Source organism: Mobula hypostoma, chromosome 4, assembly GCF_963921235.1.
Source record: "Mobula hypostoma chromosome 4, sMobHyp1.1, whole genome shotgun sequence".
NCBI lineage: Eukaryota > Metazoa > Chordata > Chondrichthyes > Myliobatiformes > Myliobatidae > Mobula > Mobula hypostoma.
In genome coordinates this window covers 33,134,152-33,158,394 of record NC_086100.1, presented here as the reverse complement: position 1 = coordinate 33,158,394, position 24,243 = coordinate 33,134,152, and the positions used below count along the sequence as shown (strand labels likewise).

Sequence of the window (24,243 nt, the reverse complement as noted above, 5' to 3'; positions counted from 1 at the left end):
TCTCAATTGGTCTATTCACTTCACAAACTTGGGTTGGACCAATTAACACCTCAATCAGGAATAATAATAGCTAAAGTTACACCAATGAAGGATAATTAAGTACGGTTGCAAATAGCCGAACTAAAATCTAAGCAAGGCACCATCGTGTCCTCTGCCTTGGCAGAGAGACCCTAAAACACATCCTCATCAGCTAATCAAAAGCCCATGACCAGTGGCAGAAAATACCTCCTCGGCCATTAACAACAGTAAGTACCTCCACCAACCCAGGAAGCCCGTAACCTTTGCCAAAGCGGGAGACAACAACAGGCTCAGCCCAGGTCATCATCAGACTTGCTTGCCACAGCGTCTAACCAGCAACTGGAAGTCAATCTTGGCAAACCATTAAAGTTCACTAACTTCATCACATCATCATCAATGACACCTGCCATGGTTACTCTGTCAGAAACCTCAAAGCAGGTGGTCATGGTAGAACTGACAGTGCTTTGGGAAGGGCATATTGAGGAGGTGTTTGAGTGTAAGGCCAAATACTAGGAGCTGGTAGAGCAGTCCCAGAGACAGGGGTGAAGGGCATATTGTGAGCCTATCGAGGTGGGGTGTACGGATTTTACTGGCTGCTCACTCTGTGGAACCTACTCTCTCGGTGGCGTTACAAAGGCTGCAAAGAGAAGAGCCATCAAGACCATCACAGAGACTGCTGAGCGTGCCTCCAGATGGCTATGGATCAAGGCATGTGAACCTTGGACCAGTGCTGCTGGGACACAAGCCAGGGCCTGATGAACCCCAGCAGGGTCACCTGGGTGAGGGTGTCTGATGTCAAAAGACCCAAATCACCCAATGATCCCATGTTTAATCACTGATGATGTGCCCCTGCACATCCTTGGATGTACCTCAGCCTCAACTATTTAAATATTGATCATTTTTGCATCTAGCTGTACGACAAAGACTTATAAACTGAGCTAATAAAGAATTTTCCAATTAGATAGAGTGAAAGGAAAAAAAATACAATTAATTATAGCATCATATATCAAAAGAGGTAATTTGGCCTCCAAGGCTTTTGTCAGCACTTTAAAAGAGCCACAGAGTCATAGAAAAATACAGCACAGAAACAGGCCCTTCAGCCCATCTAATCCATGCCAAAACCATTTAAACTGCCCACTCCCATCAATCTGCATTGGGACCATAGCCCTCCATATCCCTACTATCCATGTACCTATCCAAACTTCTCTTAAACATTGACATTGAGCTTGCATGCACCACTTGTGCTGGCAGCTCATTCCACACTCTCATGACACATGAGAGAAGAAGTTTCCCCTCATATTCCCCTTAAACTTCTCACCTTTAACCCATGATCTCTGGTTGTAGTCTCACTTAACCTCAGTGAAAAAAGCCTGCTTGCATTTACCCTATGTATACCCTTCATAATTTTGTATATCTCGTCAGAGCGGCGTGGGGGGAAATCGTCTGCTAACAGGAGAAACTCCAGATGCGACATATCTTTCCTTTTCCTATCAAATCTCCTCTCAATTTTCTGCATTCTAAAGAATACAGCCCTAATCTATTCAATCTTTCCTTATAACTCAGGTCCTCCAGACCCAGCAACATCTTTGTGTTTTTTTTTCTGTCCTCTTTCAACGTTCTTTGCATCTTTCCTGTAGATAGGTGATCAAAACTGCACACAATACTCCAAATTAGTTACACACATTTGTCACTTTACTGCACACCCTTCTCATTTTTCTTTCTCATCTATATACCTACCAGACATTTCAAATATACTGTTGAATATGCTTCTATCATCTTGTCAGAAAAAAATACTTGGTTTACCGTGATCCACAATCGTTCATTACAGTACCTGTGATGATGGTATTTCCCTCATAGTTAAAAGCACATGAGAAAATTTCATCTGTATGGCCTTCTAGCACCTGAAGGCATTGGCCCGTGCGAGGATCCCAAAGCCTGGCTGTCTTATCAGAACTGCCTGTAAGAATACGACTACCCTGTGGATTGAAACAAATCTGACAAAAGCATTGTATCATTAGAATACTGCACTCACATCACTAGAATTGCTCAAAGTCTATAGGACTATTGGTTAACAATGCTTAAAATATAGACTTCATTATCATGAAGGATGAGGAAGTGGAAGGGTGGGTTAGTAAGTTTGCACATAACACAAAGGTTGGTGGAGATGTGATGGTATGAAGCGTTTTTGTTGCTTGCAGTGTGACATTGACTGGGCTAAGAAGTGACAGATGGAGTTCAACTCGGAAAAGTGTGAAGTGATTCATTTTGGAAGGTCAACTTGGAGGCAGAATAGAGAGTTAATGGCAGTATTCTCAGCAGTGTGGAGGAACAAAGGGATTTTGGGGTCCTCGGCCTTTAGTTCTCCCAAAGGTGCCATGCAAATTGATCAGTTATTTTAAGAAGGTGTACGTGTGCTGGTCTTCATTAATCAGAGGATTGAATTCAAGAGCCGCAAAGTAATATTGCAGCTCCATACGACCCTGGTTAGACCACACTTGGAATATTGGTTCAGTTCCTGTCTCCTCATTATAGGAAGCTTGTGCAAACTTTAAAGAGAGTGCAGAAGAGATTTACCAAGATGCTGCCTGGATTAGAGGGCATGTGTTATGAAGGTAGGTTGAGCAAGCTCGGGCTATGCTCTTTGGAATGAAAGAGGATGAAAGACTTGATAGAAAGTGTACAAGATAAGAAGAAGCATAGATAAAGTGGGTAGCCAAAGACTTGTTCCCATGGCAGAAATGGCCAGCACATGGGGGCATAATTTTAAGGTAATTGGAGGAAGGTATAGGTATGATGTCTGAGGTAAGTTCTTTTCACAGAGTGGTGGGTGAGTGGGTTGGTGGTTAGAGACAGATATATTAGAGGTGTTTAAGAAACTCTTCGATAGGCACATGTATTATAGAAAAATGGAGGACTATATAGGAGGGAAGGGTAAGGTTGATCCAAGAGGTGGTTAAAAGGGACTGCATTGTACTGTAATGTTCTATGTTTTATCAATAAAATTATACATAAAATTATTCCTTCTTTATTTAATGAATCATTTGTCAGAATTACCATTAAGTTTTATCAGAAGCTCCTGCATACTCTCTTTAAAGTAACAGCTAACCTTGTCTTCCATTATTCCCTTTAGATTACAGAAAAGTTGATTTACTAGAATACATTAAAGCCTAATGGAACATTAGTTTCATTACAAATATAAAGACCATTTTATTTTACTTAGTTAAGATACATATAAATTATATAGGGAGGATTTAAAGTTCCTATTGAATATCCAACTTATTTTGCCCCTATGCTACATTTCATATCACAGAACTCAATTACACAGACCATCACTACATGCACTAACCAGAGCCATGGATGACCGCGGAGGTGCGTGTGCTGCTGAGGACCCGTGACTCCGTCTTCAGAGCAGGCGACAAAGCAGCCCTAACAACAGCGAGGGCCAAACTGTCCTGGGCCATCAGAGAGGCAAAGCATGCACACGCCCAGCGAATCCACAGCCACTTCCAGGACAGCGGTGACACGCAGCGCATGTAAAAGGGCATTCAGGACATTACCAACTACAAGACAACACCAGCTGCCTGTGCTGGGGATGCCTCCCTCCCAGATGCATTGAACAACTTCTGCGCTCGTTTTGAGGCGGAAAATGACGTGGCGACGATGAAGACCACCCCTCCTCCAAATGACCAGGTGCTATGTCTTACCGTGGCCGATGTGAGGAGAACCCTGTGCAGGGTCAACCCACGGAAGGCTGCTGGACCAGACAATATTCCTGGCAGAGTGCTTAGAGGATGTGCAGACCAGCTAGCAGAGATCCTCACTGACATCTTCAACATCTCCCTGAGCAGCGCTGTCGTTCCTACACGCTTCAAGGCCGTCACCATCGTCCCCGTGCTGAAGAAGTCTTCAGTGTCCTGCCTCGACGACTACCGTCTCATTGCACTCACATCCATCATCACGAAGTGTTTCGAGAGGCACGTCATGAGGCACATCAAGACCCATTTTGCTGACCCACGACTGTGCTGCAACACACAGCTCGAACCACATCATCAAGTTCACCGATGACACGACCGTGGTGGGTCTCATCAGCAAGAACGATGAGTCAGCATACAGAGAAGAGGTGCAGCGGCTAAGGGACTGGTGCAGAGCCAACAACCTGTCTCTGAATGTGAACAAAACAAAAGAGATGGTTGTTGACTTCAGGAGGACACGGAGCTACCACTCTCCGCTGAACATCGACGACTCCTCCATAGAGATCGTTAAGAGCACCAAATTTCTTGGTGTTCACCTGGTGGAGAATCTCACCTGGTCCCTCAACACCAGCTCCACAGCAAAGAAAGCTCAGCAGTGTCTCTACTTTCTGCGAAGGCTGAGAAAAGTCCAACTCCCACCCCTCATCCTCACCATATTCTACAGAGGTTGTATTGAGAGCATCCTGAGCAGCTGCATCACTGCCTGGTTCGGAAATTGCACCATCTCAAATCGCAAGACCCTACAGCAGATAGTGAGGTCAACTGAGAAGATCATCGGGGTCTCTCTTCCCACCATTACAGACATTTACACCACACGCTGCATCCATAAAGCAAACAGCACTGTGAAGGACCCCACGCACCCCTCATACAAACTCTTCTCCCTCCTGCCATCTGGAAAAAGGCACCGAAGCATTCGGGCTCTCGCAACCAGACTATGTAACAGTTTCCTCCCCCAAGCCATCAGACTCCTCAATACCCAGAGCCTGGACTGACACCAACCTACTGCCCTCTACTGTGCCTATTGTCTTGTTTATTATTTATTGTAATGCCTGCACTGTTTTGTGCACTTTATGCAGTCTTAGATAGGTCTGTAGTCTAGTGTAGCTTTTGTGTTATTTTTCGTAGTTCAGTGTAGTGTTTGTATTGTTTCATGTAGCGCCATGGTCCTGAAAAGCATTGTCTCGTTTTTACTGTGTACTGTACCAGCAGTTATGGTCGAAATGACAATAAAAAGTGACTTGACTTGACTTGACTTGAATCATGGAATTCATTCGTGTAGGAATTAAGGTTTTTGGACTTCAAGATTTAATTGAAACTCTGTCAAGGTCAGATAGCTCTAAAGCTTCAAGGCAATTTTACAAAATGTTCGTTAAACAGAGTATGAAAAAAGTCATTTTGAAAATGAAGTGTTTAATGAAATGTGCTTCATCCCCTATTACTAAAGAAATTTAATGTTAACTGTTTCACACACCATTAATTCATCACACAGACATTTGCATTACTGCAAATATGAAAGCAATAAAAATGTTAATCATACAGCAGCTCCCTCCTGAAACACAGTTTTATGCCATCCTATCTTATGACGGTTTTTCTCTCTTGCCATTAATTCAAATCATTTCTCATGGTTAGTAAATAATTTTGTTATTATTTCCCCAGGAGAAACTGCTCACAGTATTGATTTATGCCATAATGAAAGTGCAGTTGGGCTTCTCAGTCAGAACCTGATGGGACAACATAGATAAACAGTCTATCTTGCCAAATATTATCACTTGAGTTTGAAAAATTGCAGTGCAATCTGCAGCTGCCAAATTGCCAAAAGTGTTGAGAGATCACCTCGGCAAGTGCAACTTTCAGTTATTCAGGGTGCACAGCTGTAACACGTGCAAGGTCAATTTCCTGCCATTTTGAGACATTAATGCAATTTCAGATTTAAATGAGTTAATTTATCCCCAACTGTACCGGATCAAGTGGCCAAATCATCAATAAGGATGCCACTGGAGAAAACAACAATATTATTTATTTACTTGGTAAGAATTGGAGGAGATGGCAGTTGAATGCGTGGCTGAGGAGTTGGTGCAGGGGGCAGCGTCTTAGAGTTTTGGATCATTGGGATCTCTTCTGGGGAAGGTGGGACCTGTACAGATTGGATGGGTTGCACCCAAACTCGAGGGGGAGCAATATCCTTGCAGGTCGGTTTGTTAGCATGGTTCGGGAGGGTTTAAACTAATTTGCGAGGGGGATGGGATCCAGAGCGATAGGGCAGTGAAAGAAGTGCATGGAGTAAAGCCAGATCTAACATACAGAGAGGCTTTGAGGAAAGAGAAGCAGAATAAACGGTGTAAAGACAGTAAGGTAGAAGGGCTGAAATGTGTGTACCTCAATACAAGAAGCATCAGGAATAAAGGTGATGAACTGAGAGCTTGGATACATACATGGAATTATGATGTAGTGGCCATTACAGAGACTTGGCTGGCACCAGGGCAGGAATGGATTCTCAATATTCCTGGATTTCAGTGCTTTAGAGGGGATAGAGAGGGCAGAAAAAGGGGAGGAGGGGTGGCATTACTGGTCAGGGATACTATTACAGCTGCAGAAAGGGTGGGTAATGTAGCAGGATCCTCTTTTGAGTCAGTATGCGTGGAAGTCAGAAACAGGAAGGGAGCAATTACTCTATTGGGAGTATTCTATAGGCTCCCTGGTAGCAGCAGAAATACCGAGGAGCAGATTGGGAGGCAGATTTTGGAAAGGTACAAAAATAACAGGGTTGTTATCATGGGTGTCTTTAACTTCCTTAATATTGATTGGCACCTGATTATTTCCATTGGTTTAGAAGGGGCAGTTTGTTAAGTGTGTCCAGTACGGATTCCTGTCACAGTATGTTGACAGGCCGGCTAGGGGGAATGCCATACTAGATCGAGTATTAGGTAACGAACCGGGTCAGGTCACAGATCTCTCAGTGAGTGAGCATCTGGGGGACAGTGAACACCACTCCCTGGCCTTTAGCATTATCATGGAAAAGGATAGAATCAGAGAGGACAGGAAAATTTTTAATTCGGGAAGGGCAAATTATGAGGCTATAAGGCTAGAACTTGCAGGTGTGAATTTGGATGACGTTTTTGCAGGGAAATGTACTATGGACATGTGGTCGATGTTTAGGGATCTCTTGCAGGATGTTAGGGATAAATTTGTCACAGTGAGGAAGATAAGGAATGGTAGGGTGAAGGAACCATGGGTGACAAGTGAGGTGGAAAATCTAATCAGGTGGAAGAAGGCAGCATACATGAGGTTTAGGAAGCAAGGATCAGATGGGTCTATTGAGGAATATAGGGTAGCAAGAAAGGAGTTTAAAAAGGGGCTGAGGAGAGCAAGCAGGGGACATAGAACATAGAATAGTACAGCACAGTACAGGCCCTTTGGCCCACAATGTTGTGCCGACCCTCAAACCCTGCCTCCCATATAAGCCCCCACCTTAAATTCCTCCATATACCTGTCTAGTAGTCTTTTAAACTTCACTAGTGTATTTGCCTCCACCACTGACTCAGGCAGTGCATTCCATGCACCAACCACTCTCTGAGTAAAAAACCTTCCTCTAATATCCCCCTTGAACTTCCCACCCCTTACCTTAAAGCCATGTCCCCTTGTATTGAGCAGTGGTGCCCTGGGGAAGAAGCGCTGGCTATTCACTCTATCTATTCCTCTTATTATCTTGTACACCTCTATCATGTCTCCTCTCATCCTCCTTCTCTCCAAAGAGTAAAGCCCTAGCTCCCTTAATCACTGATCATAATGCATACTTTCTAAACCGGGCAGCATCCTGGTAAATCTCCTCTGCACCCTTTCCAATGCTTCCACATCCTTCCTATAGTGAGGTAACCAGAACTGGACATAGTACTCGAAGTGTGGCCTAACCAGAGTTTTATAGAGCCTCGACTTATGAAAGCTAACACCCCATAAGCTTTCTTAACTACCCTATCCACCTGTGAGGCAACTTTCAGGGATCTGTAGACATGTACCCCCAGATCCCTCTGCTCCTCCAAACGACCAAGTATCCTGCCATTTACTTTGTACTCTGCCTTGGATTTTGTCCTTCCAAAGTGTACCACCTCACACATCTCCGGGTTGAACTCCATCTGCCACTTCTCAGCCCACTTCTGCATCCTATCAATGTCTCTCTGCAATCTTTGACAATCCTCTACACTATCTACAACACCACCAACCTTTGTGTCGTCTGCAAACTTGCCAAACCACCCTTCTACCCCCACATCCAGCTCATTAATAAAAATCACGAAAAGTAGAGGTCCCAGAACAGATCCTTGTGGGACACCACTAGTCACAATCCTCCAATCTGAATGTACTCCCTCCACCACCACCCTCTGCCTTCTGCAGGCAAGCCAATTCTGAATCCACCTGGCCAAACTTCCCTGGGTCCCATGCCTTCTGACTTTCTGAATAAGCCTACTGTGTGGAACCTTGTCAAATACCTTGCTAAAATCCAAATAGATCACATCCACTGCACTACCCTCATCTATATGCCTGGTCACCTCCTCAAAGAACTCTATCAGGCTTGTTAGACATGATCTGCCCTTCACAAAGCCATGCTGACTGTCCCTGATCAGACCATGATTCTCTAAATGTCTATAGATCCTAGCTCTAAGAATCTTTTCCAACAGCTTTCCCACCACAGACGTAAGGCTCACTGCTCTATAATTACCCGGACTATCCTTACTACCTTTTTTGAACAAGGGGACAACATTCGCCTCCCTCCAATCCTCCGCTACCATTCCCGTCGACAACGAAGACATAAAGATCCTAGCCAGAGGCTCAGCAATCTCTTTTCTCGCCTCGTGGAGCAGCCTGGGGAATATTGCGTCAGGTCCCGGGGACTTATCTGTCTTAATGTATTTTAACAACTCCAACACCTCCTCTCCCTTAATATCAACATGCTCCAAAACATCAACCTCACTCATATTGTCCTCACCATCATCAAGTTCCCTCTCATCGGTGAATACCGAAGAGAAGTATTCATTGAGGACCTCACTCACTTCCACAGCCTCCAGGCACATCTTCCCACCTTTATCTCTAATCGGTCCTACTTTCACTCCTGTCATCCTTTTTTTCTTCACATAATTGAAGAATGCCTTGGGGTTTTCCTTTATCCTACTCGCCAAGGCCTTCTCATGCCCCCTTCTTGCTCTTCTCAGCCCCTTCTTAAGCTTTCTTGCTTCCCTATATTCCTCAATAGACCCATCTGATCCTTGCTTCCTAAACCTCATGTATGCTGCCTTCTTCCACCTGACTAGATTTTCCACCTCACTTGTCACCCATGGTTCCTTCACCCTACTATTCTTTATCTTCCTCACCGGGACAAATTTATCCCTTGCGTCCTGCAAGAGATCTCTAAATATCAACCACATGTCCATACTACATTTCCCTGCAAAAACATCAACCCAATTCACACCCGCAAGTTCCAGCCTTATAGCCTCATAATTTGCCTTTCCCCAATTAATAATTTTCCTGTCCTCTCTGATTCTATCCTTTTCCATGATAATGCTTAAGTCCAGGGAGCGGTGGTCACTGTCCCCCAGATGCTCACCCACTGAGAGATCTGTGACCTGACCCGGCTCATTACCTAGTACTAGATCTAGTATGGCATTCCCCCGGTCGGCCTGTCCACATACTGCGACAGGAATCCATCCTGGACACACTTAACAAACTCTGCCCCTTCTAAACCCTTGGAACTAATCAGGTGCCAATCAATATTAGGGAAGTTAAAGTCACCCATGATAACAACCCTGTTATTTTTGCACCTTTCCAAAATCTGCCTCCCAATCTGCTCCTCTACCAGGGGGCCTATAGAATACCCCCAGTAGAGTAACTGCTCCCTTCCTGTTCCTGACTTCCACTCATATTGACTCAAAAGAGGATCCTGCTACATTACCCACCCTTTCTGTAGCTGTAATAGTATCCCTGACCACCCCTCCTCCCCTTTTTCCGCCCTCTCTATCCCTTTTAAAGCACTGAAATCCAGGAATATTGAGAATCCATTCCTGCCCTGGTGCCAGCCAAGTCTCTGTAATGGCCACTACATCATAATTCCATGTATGTATCCAAGCTCTCAGTTCATCACCTTTATTCCTGATGCTTCTTGCATTGAGGTACACACATTTCAGCCCTTCTACCTTACTGTCTTTACACCGTTTATTCTGCTTCTCTTTCCTCAAAGCCTCTCTGTATGTTAGATCTGGCTTTACTCCATGCACTTCTTTCACTGCCCTATCGCTCTGGGTCCCATCCCCCTCGCAAATTAGTTCAAACCCTCCCGAACCATGCTAGCAAACCTACCTGCAAGGATATTGCTCCCCCTCGCGTTCAGATGCAACCCATCCAATCTGTACAGATCCCACCTTCCCCAGAAGAGATCCCAACGATCTAAAAATCTAAAACCCTGCTCCCTGCACCAACTCCTCAGCCACGCATTCAACTGCCATCTCCTCCAATTCTTATCATCACTGTCACGTAGCACTGGCAGCAATCCTGAGAACGTCACCCTTGAGGTCCTGTTCTTTAGCCTTCTGCCTAGTTCCCGAAACTCACACTTTAGGACCTCATCCCTCTTCCTGCCTATGTCATTGGTCCCAACATGTATCACGACTTCTGGTTGCTTTCCCTCTCGTACCAGGATGTCGTGCACCCTGTCAGAGACATCCTGGACCCTGGCACCCAGGAGGCAACAAACCATGCGGGTGTCCTTCTCACGTCCACAAAATCTCCTGTCTGCTCCCTTGACTATAGAGTCTCCAATGATGACAGCTCTCCTCTTCTCCGTCCTACCCTTCTGCACCACAGGGTCAGACTCAGTGCCGGAGGCCCTGCCACCGTGGCTCACACCTGGTCGGTCGTCCCCGCCAACAGTATCCAGGACGGTAAACTTATTATTCAGGGGAACGGCTACAGGGGTGCTCTGCACTACCTGTCTGCTCACCTTCGCTTTCCCCCTTGGAAAAGGCCTTGGCAAGTAGGGTAAAGGAAAACCTCAAGGCATTCTTCAATTATGTGAAGAACAAAAGGATGACAGGAGTAAAGGTAGGACCGATTTGAGATAAAGGTGGGAAAATGTGCCTGGAGGCTGTGGAAGTGAGCGAGATCCTCAGTGAATACTTCTCTTCGGTATTCATCAATGAGAGGGAACATGATGACGGTGAGGACAATATGAGTGAGGTTGATGTTCTGCAGCATGTTGATATTAAGGGAGAGGAGATGTTGGAGTTGTTAAAATACATTAGGACGAATAAGTCCCCGGGGCCTGTCGGAATATTCCCCAGGCTGCTCCATGAGGCTAGGGAAATGATTGCTAAGCCTCTGGCTAGGATCTCTATGTCCTCGTTGTCCATGGTAATGGTACCGGAGGACTGGAGGGAGGCAAATGTTGTCCCCTTGTTCAAAAAAGGTAGTAGGGATAGTCCGGGTAATTATAGACCAGTGAGCCTTACATCTATGGTGGGAAAGCAGTTGGAAAAGATTCTTAGGGATAGGATCTCTGGGCATTTAGAGAATCATGGTCTGATCAGGGACAGTCAGCATGGCTTTGTGAAGGGCAGATCGTGTCTAACAAGCCTGATGGAGTTCTTTGAGGAGGTGACCAGGCACATAGATAAGGGTAATGCAGTGGATGTGATCTATGTGGATTTCAGTAAGGCATTTGACAAGTTTCCACACGGTAGGCTTATTCAGAAAGTCAGAAGGCATGGGATCCAGGGAAGTTTGGCCAGGTGGATTCAGAATTGGCTTGCCTGCAGAAGGCAGAGGGCCATGGTGGAGGGAGTACATTCGGACTGGAGGGTTGTGACCAGTGGTGTCCCACAAGGATTGGTTCTGGGTCCTCTACTTTCGTGATTTTTACTGAAGACCTGGATGTGGGGGTAGAAGGGTGGGTTGGCAAGTTTGCAGACGACACAAAGGTTGGTGGTGTTGTGGATAGTATAGGATAGTATAGCGAAGATTGCAGAGAGACATTGATAGGATGCAGAAGTGGGCTGATAGTGGCAGATGGAGTTCAACCCGGAGAAGTGTGAGGTGGTACAATTTGGAAGGACAAACTCCAAGGCAGAGTACAAAATAAATGGCAGGATACTTGGTAGTGTGGAGGAGCAGAGAGATCTGGGGGTACAGGTACATAGATCTCTGAAAGCTGTCTCACTGGTAGATAGGTTAGTTAAGAAGGCTTATGGGGTGTTAGCTTTCTTAAGTTGAGGGATAGAGTTTAAGAGTTGCGAGGTAATGATGCAGTTCTATAAAACTCTGGTTAGGCCACACTTGGTGTACTGTGTCCTGTTCTGGTCGCCTCAGTATAGGAAGGATGTGGAAGCATTGGAAAGGGTTTAGAGGAGATTTATCAGGATATTGCCTGGTTTAGAGAGTATGCATTATGATCAGAGATTAAGGGAGCTAGGGCTTTACTCTTTGGAGAGGAGGAGGATGAGAGGAGACATGATAGAGGTATTCAAGATATTAAGAGGAATAGATAGAGTGGACAGCCAGCGCCTCTTCCCCAGGGCACCACTGCTCAACACAAGAGGACATGGCTTTAAGGTAAGGGGTGGGAAGTTCAAGAGGGATATTAGAGGAATGTTTTTCACTCAGAGAGTGGTTGGTGCGTGGAATGCAATGCCTGAGTCAGTGGTGGAGGCAGATACACTAGTGAAATTTAAGAGACTACTAGACAGGTACGTGGAGGAATTTAAGGTGGGGGGGTATATGGGTGGCAGGGTTTAAGGGTAGGCACAACATTGTGGGCCAAAGGGCCTGTACTGTTCTGTACTATTCTATGTTTTATGTACTTGGATCAAAGAGCATTGCAGATGCAATAAATCTAAAACAAAAATGGAAAATTTAGCACCAATACAATTGAGGGAGAGGGAGATATGAAATAATGCTGATGTTTCAAATCAAGGGTCATTCATCAGAGCTAGAAAACTGAGAAAACTTGGAAGATGGGGAGAAATGGAAGAACAGGCGTAATGTCTCTGACAGAGCCTGGATCAAGGTTGTCAAGATGATAATTACTTACACTGGTGCCCCACAACCTGAGTCTCAACTTGGACAAGACAAGAGAGATGATTGTGGACTTCAGGAGGGTGCAGGTCGACCACTCTCCATTGCACATTAATAACTCTGCTACGGGGAGAATGAAGAGAACAAAGTTCCTTGGTGTGCACTTAACCTGGACCTAAAACCCCTCCTCATTAGTCAGGAAGGCACAGCAGCATCTATACTTTCTGAGGAAGTGCAGGGCTCCCCACCCCCATTCTAACTATTTTCTACAGGAGCACCATTTAGTGTGTCCTGTCTGGCTGTATCATTTAGTGAGGATAGTCAAAGCTTATTTGTGTTAGCATTTTATTTTATGTGCTATGTGCAGTATACTTCAGGCAGGTAGGGCTCATTAGCCATGGTTGGCAGCTCACCTAGGAGAAGGAAAACTTTGATCTCAAACCTCCACTGCCTTGCGGCTAAACCCACTCATGGGGAAGGCTTACAGTGTAAACCCCAAGGAAAAATCAAGAGCTGGAGTTCCTGAAACAGTTCTACATTGAGTTCAATGCTGACAGTCAACCTCTGCAACACCACTGGCGTAAAACTGAATCAGTTTTGCCATTCCTTAGGATTCATCATCTGCGCAGAGAGGGGTAGCCTGCTGCATGGGCAACATCCTGCTCTCTATATCATACTGCCTTGGCTTGCATACTGGCTTATGTATCATGTAGGCAGCTAGGATGCAACATCCATGGTTGTCTCCAAACAACGGAGAGCCTCATTATGTGATATATCTTTTGTGGGTAGCACCATGGTCTGTCGGAACTTTGTTTCGTTTGATTGTATATATGTACAATCAGATGACAATAAACTTGAACGAAGTATAAAAAAAGAGAAGCACAGCATCAGAATTCAGGAAATGTCAACAGTTTATTCATTTTCAAAGATGTTGTCAGACCTGTGCATTTCTGCCAGCATTTGTATATGCTTTTCTGGATTTGCAGCATCTGCAGAATCTGTTGTGTTAAGGGTTGTTTGGGTCCCTAGATACTGAGAAGGGAAGAGATAAACAGGCAGGTATTGCATTTCTGGAGACTACTTGGAAGATATTCATAGGACCATGGCATCACAAAGGAAAGTGTGAAAGTGAAATGGAGATAAAGGCATGTCTGCTATTGGAATCCCACTGAAGGTGGCAAAAGTTACGGATGACTGCCCATCAAATATGGAAGCTGGTGGGGTAAAAGGTGGGGACAAAGGGAAACATTCTTGTTCTGGCTGGGAGAAGAAGGAGTGAGAACAGATACACAGGAGGTGCTGTTGAGAATCCTGTCAGCATGATTCAGGAACAAAGAATGTCTAACTAATCTTATAGAGCTTTTCTAGAGGGCTACCAAGTGGGTTGATGAAGAAAAGGTGGCGGATGTTGTTTACATTGACATTAAAAAAAAAGGGGAGAGAGGAGGAACTCAAAGTAGAAGGTGATAGGTGAAGCCAGGTGGATGGGAATGGTAAAGGGTTGGAGGAAGAGAAATCTGATAGGACAGAAGAGTGGACATTGGGAGAAAGATAAGAAGGAGGGGAAATGGGGGAGGTGCTAGGCAGGTGAGGAGAAGAGATAAGAGGCCAGAGTCAGGATTGAAATGGAGGGGAGACAGAGGGGATGAGAAAAAAAAAGAGATAAAAATTAACTGAAGGAGAAATCAATGTCCATGCCATCAGTTTGGAGGCTACGTATATGGAATATGAGTGAGGTATTGTTCCTCCAACCTGAGAGTGGGCTCATCATAGCAGAAGAGGAGACCATGGACCAACATTTTAAAAGGATGCTGCTGGGACTTGGGGACTTGAGTTATAGGGAAAGGTTGACCAGTTAGAACTTTATTCCCCGGAGTGCAGGAGAATGAGGGGAGATCTTACAGAGGTAAACAAGATTATGAGGAGGTTATACAGGGTGAATGTATGCAGGCTTTTTTCCCCTCAGGTCAGGTGAGACTGGCAGTAGAGGTCATAGGTTCAGGGTGAAAGGCGAAATATTTAAGAAAAATCTGAGGGGAAACTCAGGGGTGGCGTGTGTATGGAACTAGCTGCCAATGTACGTGGTAGATGCTGGTTTGGATGGGAGGGGTATAGATGGCTATGGTCTAGGCACAGGAAGATGGGACTAAGCAGAAGAGCAGGTAAGCATGGACTAGAAGGGATAGTACCTGTGCTGTAGTACTGTCTGACTTTATGACTTAATGACACTGCTGTGGAGAGTCAACAATCAATCAGGTATATGTGAGAGCAGGGAGGTAATAGGCAAAAAAAAAACGATATTTTTAAGTTCTGTATGAGTGCGGGAAATAATATCAACACAGTTATCAATGTATTCACGGAAGAGTTGAAAGAGGAGGACTGATTAGTAATGAAGTAAAGACCATTTTATGTATCCCACAATAGACAGGCATACTGTGGTTACTAAGCAGTGCCCACAGTAAATGATCTGCTAAATTTATTCCTGCATTATACTCAACTTCAACTAAATCCCTACATAAATGTAACCTTTAGTGTAGTCATTCTCTTTTCTAAAACACTTGCAACACTTTTCTACACTTACCTTTGATATTTCTCCTTCATGACCCTTTAACTTCAGCATACACTTGCGGCTGGCTGCACTATAAACTCTTGCAGTGCCTTCAAGCAAATAATGAAAAAAAATTACCATTTTTGGCATAAACACAGAAAACAATCTCAGTGAAGACATAAGACCTTCCCACAAATGGATGCAAGAAACGGCTTGAAAAAGTCTCAACACTTGGAATCTATCAGGGAACGAACGCTTCCTGATCCTGGTTTCAGATGGGCAACTGACACAAAGCAATTATCAACATGTTCAAAGCTCAAAGTAAATTTATTATCAAAGTACATATGTCATCATATACTATCCTGAGATTAATTTTCTTGTGGGCATACCCAATAAATCCATAATAGAATCAATAAAATACCACTCCATCTTGGGTATTCAAAAGACAACAAACTGCAAATACAAAAGAAAGAAATAATAATAAATAAATAAACAAGCAATAAATATCAAGAATATGAGATGAAGAGTCCTTGAAAGTGAGTCCATAGGTTGCAGGAACATTTCAATGATGGAGCAAGTAAAGTTATCTCCTTTGTTCCAAGAGCCTGATGGTTGAGGGGTAATAACTGTTCCTGAACCTGGTGATGCGAGTTCTGAGGCTCCTGTACCTTCTTCCTGATGGCAGCAGTGAGAAGACAGCATGAACTAGGTGGTGGGGGTCCCTGATGATGGATGAAGCTTTCCTGCAGCAATACTCTGTGTAGATGTGCTCAATGGTGGCAGGGCTTTATCCATGATGGACTGGCTGCATATACTACTGTGTGTAGGATTTTCCATTTAAGGTCATGAGTGTTTCCATACCAGGCTGTGATGCAGCCAGCCAATATATGCGCCACCCCACATCTATAGAAGTTTGTCAAACTTTTAGATGTCATGCTGAATCTTTGCAAACTGCTAAGGAAGTAGAGGTGCTGCCTTGTTTTCTTATAACTGAATTTATGTGTTGGGCCTAAGACTGGTCCTCCAAAATGCTAACACTAAGAAATTTAAAGTTGCTGACCCTCTCCACCTCTGATCCTTCAATAAAGAATGGCTCACGACCTCTGGTTATCTCCTCCTGAAGTCAATAATCTAAGTGGTTAGTGTTGTGGCACAACTCAGCTAGGTTTTCAATCTCCCTCTCATATTCTGATTTGTCACCAGCTTTGATTCAGCCTAAGACACTGATGTCATCACCAGACTTGAATATGTTTTGGAGCTGTGCTTAGCCACACAGTCATAACCGCAAAACGAGTAGAACGGCGGGGGGGGGGGGGGGCCCTAAGCACACAGCATTGTGATACACCTGTGTTGATGGAGATGGTGGAGATGTGGTTGCCAATCTGAACTGACTGTGAGGAAATTGAGGATCTAATTGCACAGGAGGTTTTAAGGTCAAGATCTTGAAGCTTATTGATTATTTTTGATGGGATGATGGTATTGAATGCAAAGCTGTAGTTGATAAAGAGCATCCTGATGTATACATCCTTCCTGTCCAGATGTTGAGTGAGGCCTGTTGCGCCAGTAGGCAAATTGGAGCGGATACAAGTCGCTTCTCAGGGAGGAGTTGATATGTTCATCACCAAACTCTTAAAACACTTCATCACTGTGGATGTAAGAGCTTCTAAATGAAAGAAAGTTAGACATACGTTCATGTGGAGGTATCACAATCTGAAGATATATTAATTCCCCTTAAACCAATGAAGAACTTTTTTGAAGTGTAGTCAGGTTTGTTGTAATCCTCTCAAAGATCTCTTAATTATTCTTCAAATAATCTTCAGCGACAACTTCATAATATCAAAAGCAATGAAACTTGGTGTGACATAATAGTTAAATTCACAAAGCTACATACACCTCGTAAACTAAAATATTTAAATAATGATTTACTTTTTTAATAGGGTTATTAAATTCTGAATAATTAAATCACTTTTTATAGACTATTTAAATAATTAAGTGATATAATTCAAGTGAAAATTAAAATGCATTAACAGTTAATGCTGCTTGGGCCATCTATATTGCATATTGGTTATTCTTCATTTGACTTACATAATTCTAGGGAGCTGATCAGACTTTTTTTTAAATGCAGAAAATGCTCAGCAGAACAGACTGCATCTACGGATAGAGAATCAATTAACACCAGATTTAAAAATCTTCACTACCCTGGACCAGAAACATTAATGCTTCTCTTTTCATTGCCTGGGCTGGCCTGGCCTCTGTAAAGTATTTCCAGCATCTTATGTTTCTTTATTCTTATTTCCAGCAGCTACAATTTTGTTTTTATTAATTTTCAGTTAACTAATATGATATTTATATAAATACATTGTTCCATTCATCACATAATTCTACCATTTACCTACTCAAGTGGTAAAGGGCACTTGGGACAGCACAGTAGCCAAGCAGTTAGTGTAACACTACTACAGCGCCAGTGACCCGGGTTCAATTCCCAATACCGTGTGTAAGGAGTTTATGTGTTATCCCCATGACCATGTGGACTTCCTACGGGTGCTCCGGTTTCCTCCCATATTCCAAAGCCATACAGGTTAGTAGGTTAATTGCTTACCTGGGTGTAACTGGACGGCACGGGCTCAGTGGGCTGGAAGAGCCCGTTACTATGCTGCATCTCTAAACAAAAGTTAAAAAATTAAATCCTATACAGTTATTCTGAAACTTATCATGTTGAATTTGCTGGCTGGCAATATCTTTATCACTAGTTCAAAATATGTGTTTCAGGAACATGAACCTGTTCTATTGTGACATAAGATCACAGCCGATGTGCAAATTGGACCATGTCCCATTTTCCTCAGTACCCCGAAAACAGAGATCAATCTGAGCTTTCAATATAAACAAGTGGCCAGCATCAACAGTTATCAGAAAGAATTTATCATCTTCTGACATTATTTTTGTTTGAGCAATTCTTTTATAACTTCACTCTTGAAAAGTTTGTAAATTTTCAATAATAACATGTGTCCTAAATAACCAGAAAACAGTTCTGCTAATTAATGAACATCAAGGTGATCTTTACTTTATATCGAAAGCCTTTAAATCAAATCATCCCTTAATTTCCTAGACGTGTAATCCCAGCAGGAATTAGAGAACCATTGCTTTCATCCTGACCCTGCTTAAAATCTGGCATTGTTTGGATCAGGTTGCACAGAAAAGAATAGAGTATCAAAAGTACATATTCAGTATGCAAAACTGAAAAGGTGTTTTAACCCCAGCATTGAGCACATCTACATGGAGCACTGCTGCAGGGAAGCAGCACCATCATCAGGGACACCCAATGCCCAGGTCATGCACTCTTACTGCTGCCATCAGGAAGAAGGTACAGGAGCCTCAGGCCTCACACTGTAATGTATTGTGTGAGTACTCGTAGCGTCAGAGCGCGTATGACGTCAGGACGTAGAGAAGTAAATAAATGGAAGTCTGTTGAATAAACTACAGTTGTTCAATCTACAGCAGTGTCCAAGTCACATCAATATTACATGGTGTCAGAAGAAATCACATAAAAAAAGGAAGAGAAGACACATAAAAGATGTCACAGTTACAGCCACTGTCAAGTTTAAGCCTACAAGGTAATCTTGCTGAGAACTGGAAAATATGGATCCAGAAGTTTGAGCTGTTTTGCACCGCTAGCGGCCTAGCTGAAAAGACGGAGAAAGTGCAGCGTGCTACATTTCTGCACGTAGCGGGAGAAGAGGCAATAAAGGTTTGCAACACGTTTGTCTTCCAAGATGATGAGCAAGATAAAATTGAAGTGTTGAAGAAAAAGTTTCAAGATTACTGTGAGCCGACAAAAAACCTACCGTATATCCAGCACATGTTTTTCACGAGAGCTCAAGGACCAATAGAGACCATAGATGCCTATGTAACGGATTTGAAGAACAAGGTAAAAGACTAAGTTCGGACAACTGCATGATTCTTTAATACATGACAGAATTGTATGCGGCATACGAGATAATCAAGTGAGAGGCAGGCTATTGAGAGAGGTGGATCTTACATTAGAAAAGGCAATTGAATTTTGCCGTGCCAGCGAGATCACTTCAAGTCAGGTTAAAGTGCTCAGTGAAGAGATTGAAGTGCACAAAATAAAAACTGTGAAAACTGACAAGTGTAGGATAATGCCAGCTCCACAGGATGATCAAAAGGAAGAGTTGCTAGGAGGAGAGCTGGAGGTCAACTGGGTTACACCTCAGCTACCCATCTCTGAGGAGAAGTTGAACATGTTCAGGAAAGCGACTGCAGATGATCCTGAAATGCAAATGCTAATTGACATAACAATGAATGGATGGCCAGCAGAAACATAGAAACATAGAAAATAGGTGCAGGAGTAGGCCATTCGGCCCTTCGAGCCTGCACCGCCATTCAGTATGATCATGGCTGATCATCCAACTCAGAACCCTGCACCAGCCTTCCCTCCATACCCCCTGATCCCTTTAGCCACAAGGGCCATATCTAACTCTCTCTTAAATATAGCCAATGAACTGGCCTCAACTGTTTCCTGTGGCAGAGAATTCCACAGATTCACCACTCTCTGTGTGAAGAAGTTTTTCCTCATCTCGGTCCTAAAAGGCTTCCCCTTTATCCTCAAACTGTGATCCCTCGTTCTGGACTTCCCCAACATTGGGAACAATCTTCCTACATCTAGCCTGTCCAATCCCTTTAGGATTTTATACGTTTCAATCAGATACCCCCTCAATCTTCTAAATTCCAACGAGTATAAGCCTAGTTCATCCAATCTTTCATCATATGAAAGTCCTGCCATCCCAGGAATCAATCTGGTGAACCTTCTTTGTACTCCCTCCATGGCAAGGATGTCTTTCCTCAGATTAGGGGACCAGATCTGCACACAATACTCCAGGTGTGGTCTCACCAAGGCCTTGTACAACTGCAGTAGTACCTCCCTGCTCCTGTACTCGAATCCTCTTGCTATATATGCCAGCATACCATTCACCTTTTTCACCACCTGCTGTACCTGCATGCCCACTTTCAATGACTGGTGTATAATGACACCCAGGTCTCGTTGCACCTCCCCTTTTCCTAATCGGCCACCATTCAGATAATAATCTGTTTTCCTGTTTTTGCCACCAAAGTGGATAACTTCACATTTATCCACATTAAATTGCATCTGCCATGAATTTGCCCACTTACCTAACCTATCCAAGTCACCCTGCATCCTCTTAGCATCCTCCTCACAGCTAACACTGCCGCCCAGCTTCGTGTCATCCACAAACTTGGAGATGCTGCAGTTAATTCCCTCATCTAAGTCATTAATATATATTGTAAACAACTGGGGTCCCAGCACTGAGCCTTGCGGTACCCCACTAGTCACTGCCTGCCATTCTGAAAAGGTCCCATTTATTCCCACTCTTTGCTTCCTGTCTGCTAACCAACTCTCTATCCACATCAATACCTTACCCCCAATACCGTGTGCTTTAAGTTTGCACACTAATCTCCTGTGTGGGACCTTGTCAAAAGCCTTTTGAAAATCCAAATATACCACATCCGCTGGTTCTCCCCTATCCACTCTACTAGTTACATCCTCAAAAAATTCTATGAGATTCGTCAGACATGATTTTCCTTTCACAAGTCCATGCTGACTTTGTCCGATGATTTCACCGCTTTCCAAATGTGCTGTTATCACATCTTTGATAATTGACTCTAGCAGTTTCCCCACCACCGATGTTAGGCTAACCGGTCTATAATTCCCTGGTTTCTCTCTCCCTCCTTTTTTAAAAAGTGGGGTTACATTAGCCACCCTCCAATCCTCAGGAATTAGTCCAGAATCTAAAGAGTTTTGAAAAATTATCACTAATGCATCCACTATTTCTTGAGCTACTTCCTTAAGCACTCTGGGATGCAGACCATCTGGCCCTGGGGATTTATCTGCCTTTAAGGCCTTCAATTTACCTAACACCACTTCCCTACTAACATGTATTTCCCTCAGTTCCTCCATCTTACTGGACTCTCTGTCCCCTACTATTTCCGGAAGATTATTTATGTCCTCCTTAGTGAAGACAGAACCGAACTAATTATTCAATTGGTCTGCCATGTCCTTGCTCCCCATAATCAATTCACCTGTTTCTGTCTGTAGGGGACCTACATTTGTCTTAACCAATCTTGTTCTTTTCACATATCTATAAAAGCTTTTACAGTCAGTTTTTATGTTCCTTGCCAGTTTTCTCTCATAATGTTTTTTCCCCTTCCTAATTAAGCCCTTTGTCCTCCTCTGCTGAACTCTGAATTTCTCCCAGTCCTCAGGTGAGCCACTTTTTCTGGCTAATTTGTATGCTTCATCTTTGAATTGATACTATCCCTAATTTCCCTTGTCAGCCACGGGTGCACTACCTTCCTTGATTTATTCTTTTGCCAAACTGTGATGAACAATTGTTGTAGTTCATCCATGCGATCTTTAAATGCTTGCCATTGCATATCCACCGTCAACCCTTTAAGTGTCATTTGCCAGTCTATCTTAGCTAACTCACGTCTCATACCTTCAAAGTTACCCTTCTTTAAGTTCAGAACCTCTGTTTCTGAATTAACTATGTCACTCTCCATCTTAATGAAGACTTCCACCATATTATGGTCACTCTTACCCAAGGGGCCTCTCACGACAAGATTGCTAATTAACCCTTCCTCATTGCTCAATACCCAGTCCAGAATAGCCTGCTCTCTAGTTGGTTCCTCGACATGTTGGTTCAAAAAACCATCCCGCATACATTCCAAGAAATCCGCTTCCTCAGCACCCTTATCAATTTGGTTCACCCAATCTACATGTAGATTGAAGTCACCCATTATAACTGCTGTTCCTTTATTGCACACATTTCTAATTTCCTGTTTAATACCATCCCCAACCTCACTACTACTGTTAGGTGGCCTGTACACAACTCCCCCCAGCGTTTTTCTGCCCTTTAGTGTTATGCAGCTCTACCCATATCGATTCCACATCTTCCCGGCTTATGTTCTTCCTTTCTATTGCGTTAATCTCCTCTCTAACCAACAACGCCACCCCACCTCCTTTTCTTTCATGTCTATCCCTCCTGAATATTGAATATCCCTGAATGTTGAGCTCCCATCCTTGGTCACCCTGGAGCCGTGTCTCTGTGATCCCAACTATATCATATTCATTAATAACAATCTGCACTTTTAATTCATCCACCTTGTTACGAATGCTCCTTGCATTGACACACAAAGCCTTCAGGTGCGCTTTCACAACTCTCTTAGAAAGAAAAGATGTTCCAAAGGAAATGCAGAAATACTGGACATTTAAAGAGGAAATCAGCTATGCATCAGGACTAATGTTCAAAACGGCAAAACTCATCGTACCAAACCAAATGAGACAGGAAATGCTCAACAGAATTCATGAGTCACGCCCGGGGATAGTGAAATGTAAAGATAGAGCAAGGGACATTCTCTATTGGCTAGGTATGTCAACTCAGATAGAGGACATTGTGTCTCAGTGTGCTGTCTGTAATGAAAACAAAAACAACAATCCAAGAGAGCCTCTGCTTCCCACCCACTACCAGGAAGACCATGGGAGAAGATTGGCACAGATCTCTTTCACTACAATGGTACAGAATATCTGCTTTGTGTGGACTACTATTCAAAATATCCGGAGATCACCAAGTTAAGTGACACGTCCAGTCGAGGTGTCATTACCGCAATGAAATCGACATTCACAAGACATGGTGTTCCAGATATTGTCGTGAGTGACAATGGTCCACAATATGCCAGTGGCGAGTTCAGAGGGTTCTCAGAAAGCTGGGAATTTCAACATGTTACTTCCAGTCCAGAGCACGCTCAGTCTAATGGACAAGCAGAGAGAACTGTACAAACTGTCAAGAACATGCTCAAGAAGGCACATAGAGCAACGGTGACCCTTGCATTGCTCTGCTTGAATACCACAACACACCGATTGAGGGTGGGGGGTTCTGTCCTGTGCACCTGTTGACGGGACGTCATCTGAAGTCCAAACTGCCAACATCCACAACTCTACTGACTCCTGAAGGTAATGCTCAAGTACATGACAAGCAAAGTACAAGCAAATAAAGCAAAAGAGCTACTATGACAGACATACATACAATCTCACACAGTTTGAGGCAAAGTCACATATGTTATAAGTTCCAAGGTGTGAAATAAAAGGTTTATTAGTCTATGTTAGTAAAAGACAATGCACTGATGTTAGTATTATAAGATACATTGCAGAATACAGTACAAGTTAAGTTTTTTTTTAGTTTATGTCATGGTTGTTGCACTGTAAGGAGGGCATAGCTAGAGGCATTGCTTTAGTAATTCACAGTGTTGTAAAAAGAAAAAAAGATCTTGAGAAGGGGGATGTAATGTATTGTGTAAGTATTCGTAGCATCAGAATGCGTATGACATCAGGACGTACAGAAGTAAAAAAATGGAAGTCTGTTGAATAAATGTGGTTGTTCAATCTACAGTGGTGTCTGAGTCACATCAATATTACACACACCACCAGATTCAAGAACAGTTATTACCCTTCAACCATCAGGTTCTTGAACCAGTGAGATAACTTCACTCAACTTCACTTGCATCATCACTGAATTGTTCCCACCATCTATTGTCTCACTTTCAAGAACCCTTTATCTCATGTTCTGGATATTTATTGTTTATTTATTTATTTATAATTACTTCTTTTTTTCCTTTTATATTTGCACAGTTGATTGTCTTTTCCACATTGGTTGTGTGTTCACTTTCTTGGGTACAGTCCTTCATTGATTCTACTATGGTTCTTGAATTCACTGAGTATGCCCACAAGAAAGTGACTCACCAGGGCTGCACAGTATATGGTGACATATATTTTCCTTGATAATA

The 24,243-nt window shown here is 43.4% G+C and overlaps 1 protein-coding gene across 1 annotated transcript in view; it reads right to left on the bottom strand.

Annotated features, from left to right (window-relative positions):
- The window catches only part of daw1 (dynein assembly factor with WDR repeat domains 1), a 71,198-nt gene that overhangs the window by 612 nt on the left and 46,343 nt on the right, over positions 1-24,243 (bottom strand). Inside the window, exons 11-12 of the mRNA XM_063044841.1 lie at positions 15,403-15,479; positions 1,850-2,012 (exon numbers count right to left, since the gene is read on the bottom strand). Coding sequence (XP_062900911.1) covers positions 1,850-2,012; positions 15,403-15,479 — 240 coding nt within the window. The remainder of the gene's footprint in view (positions 1-1,849; positions 2,013-15,402; positions 15,480-24,243) is intronic.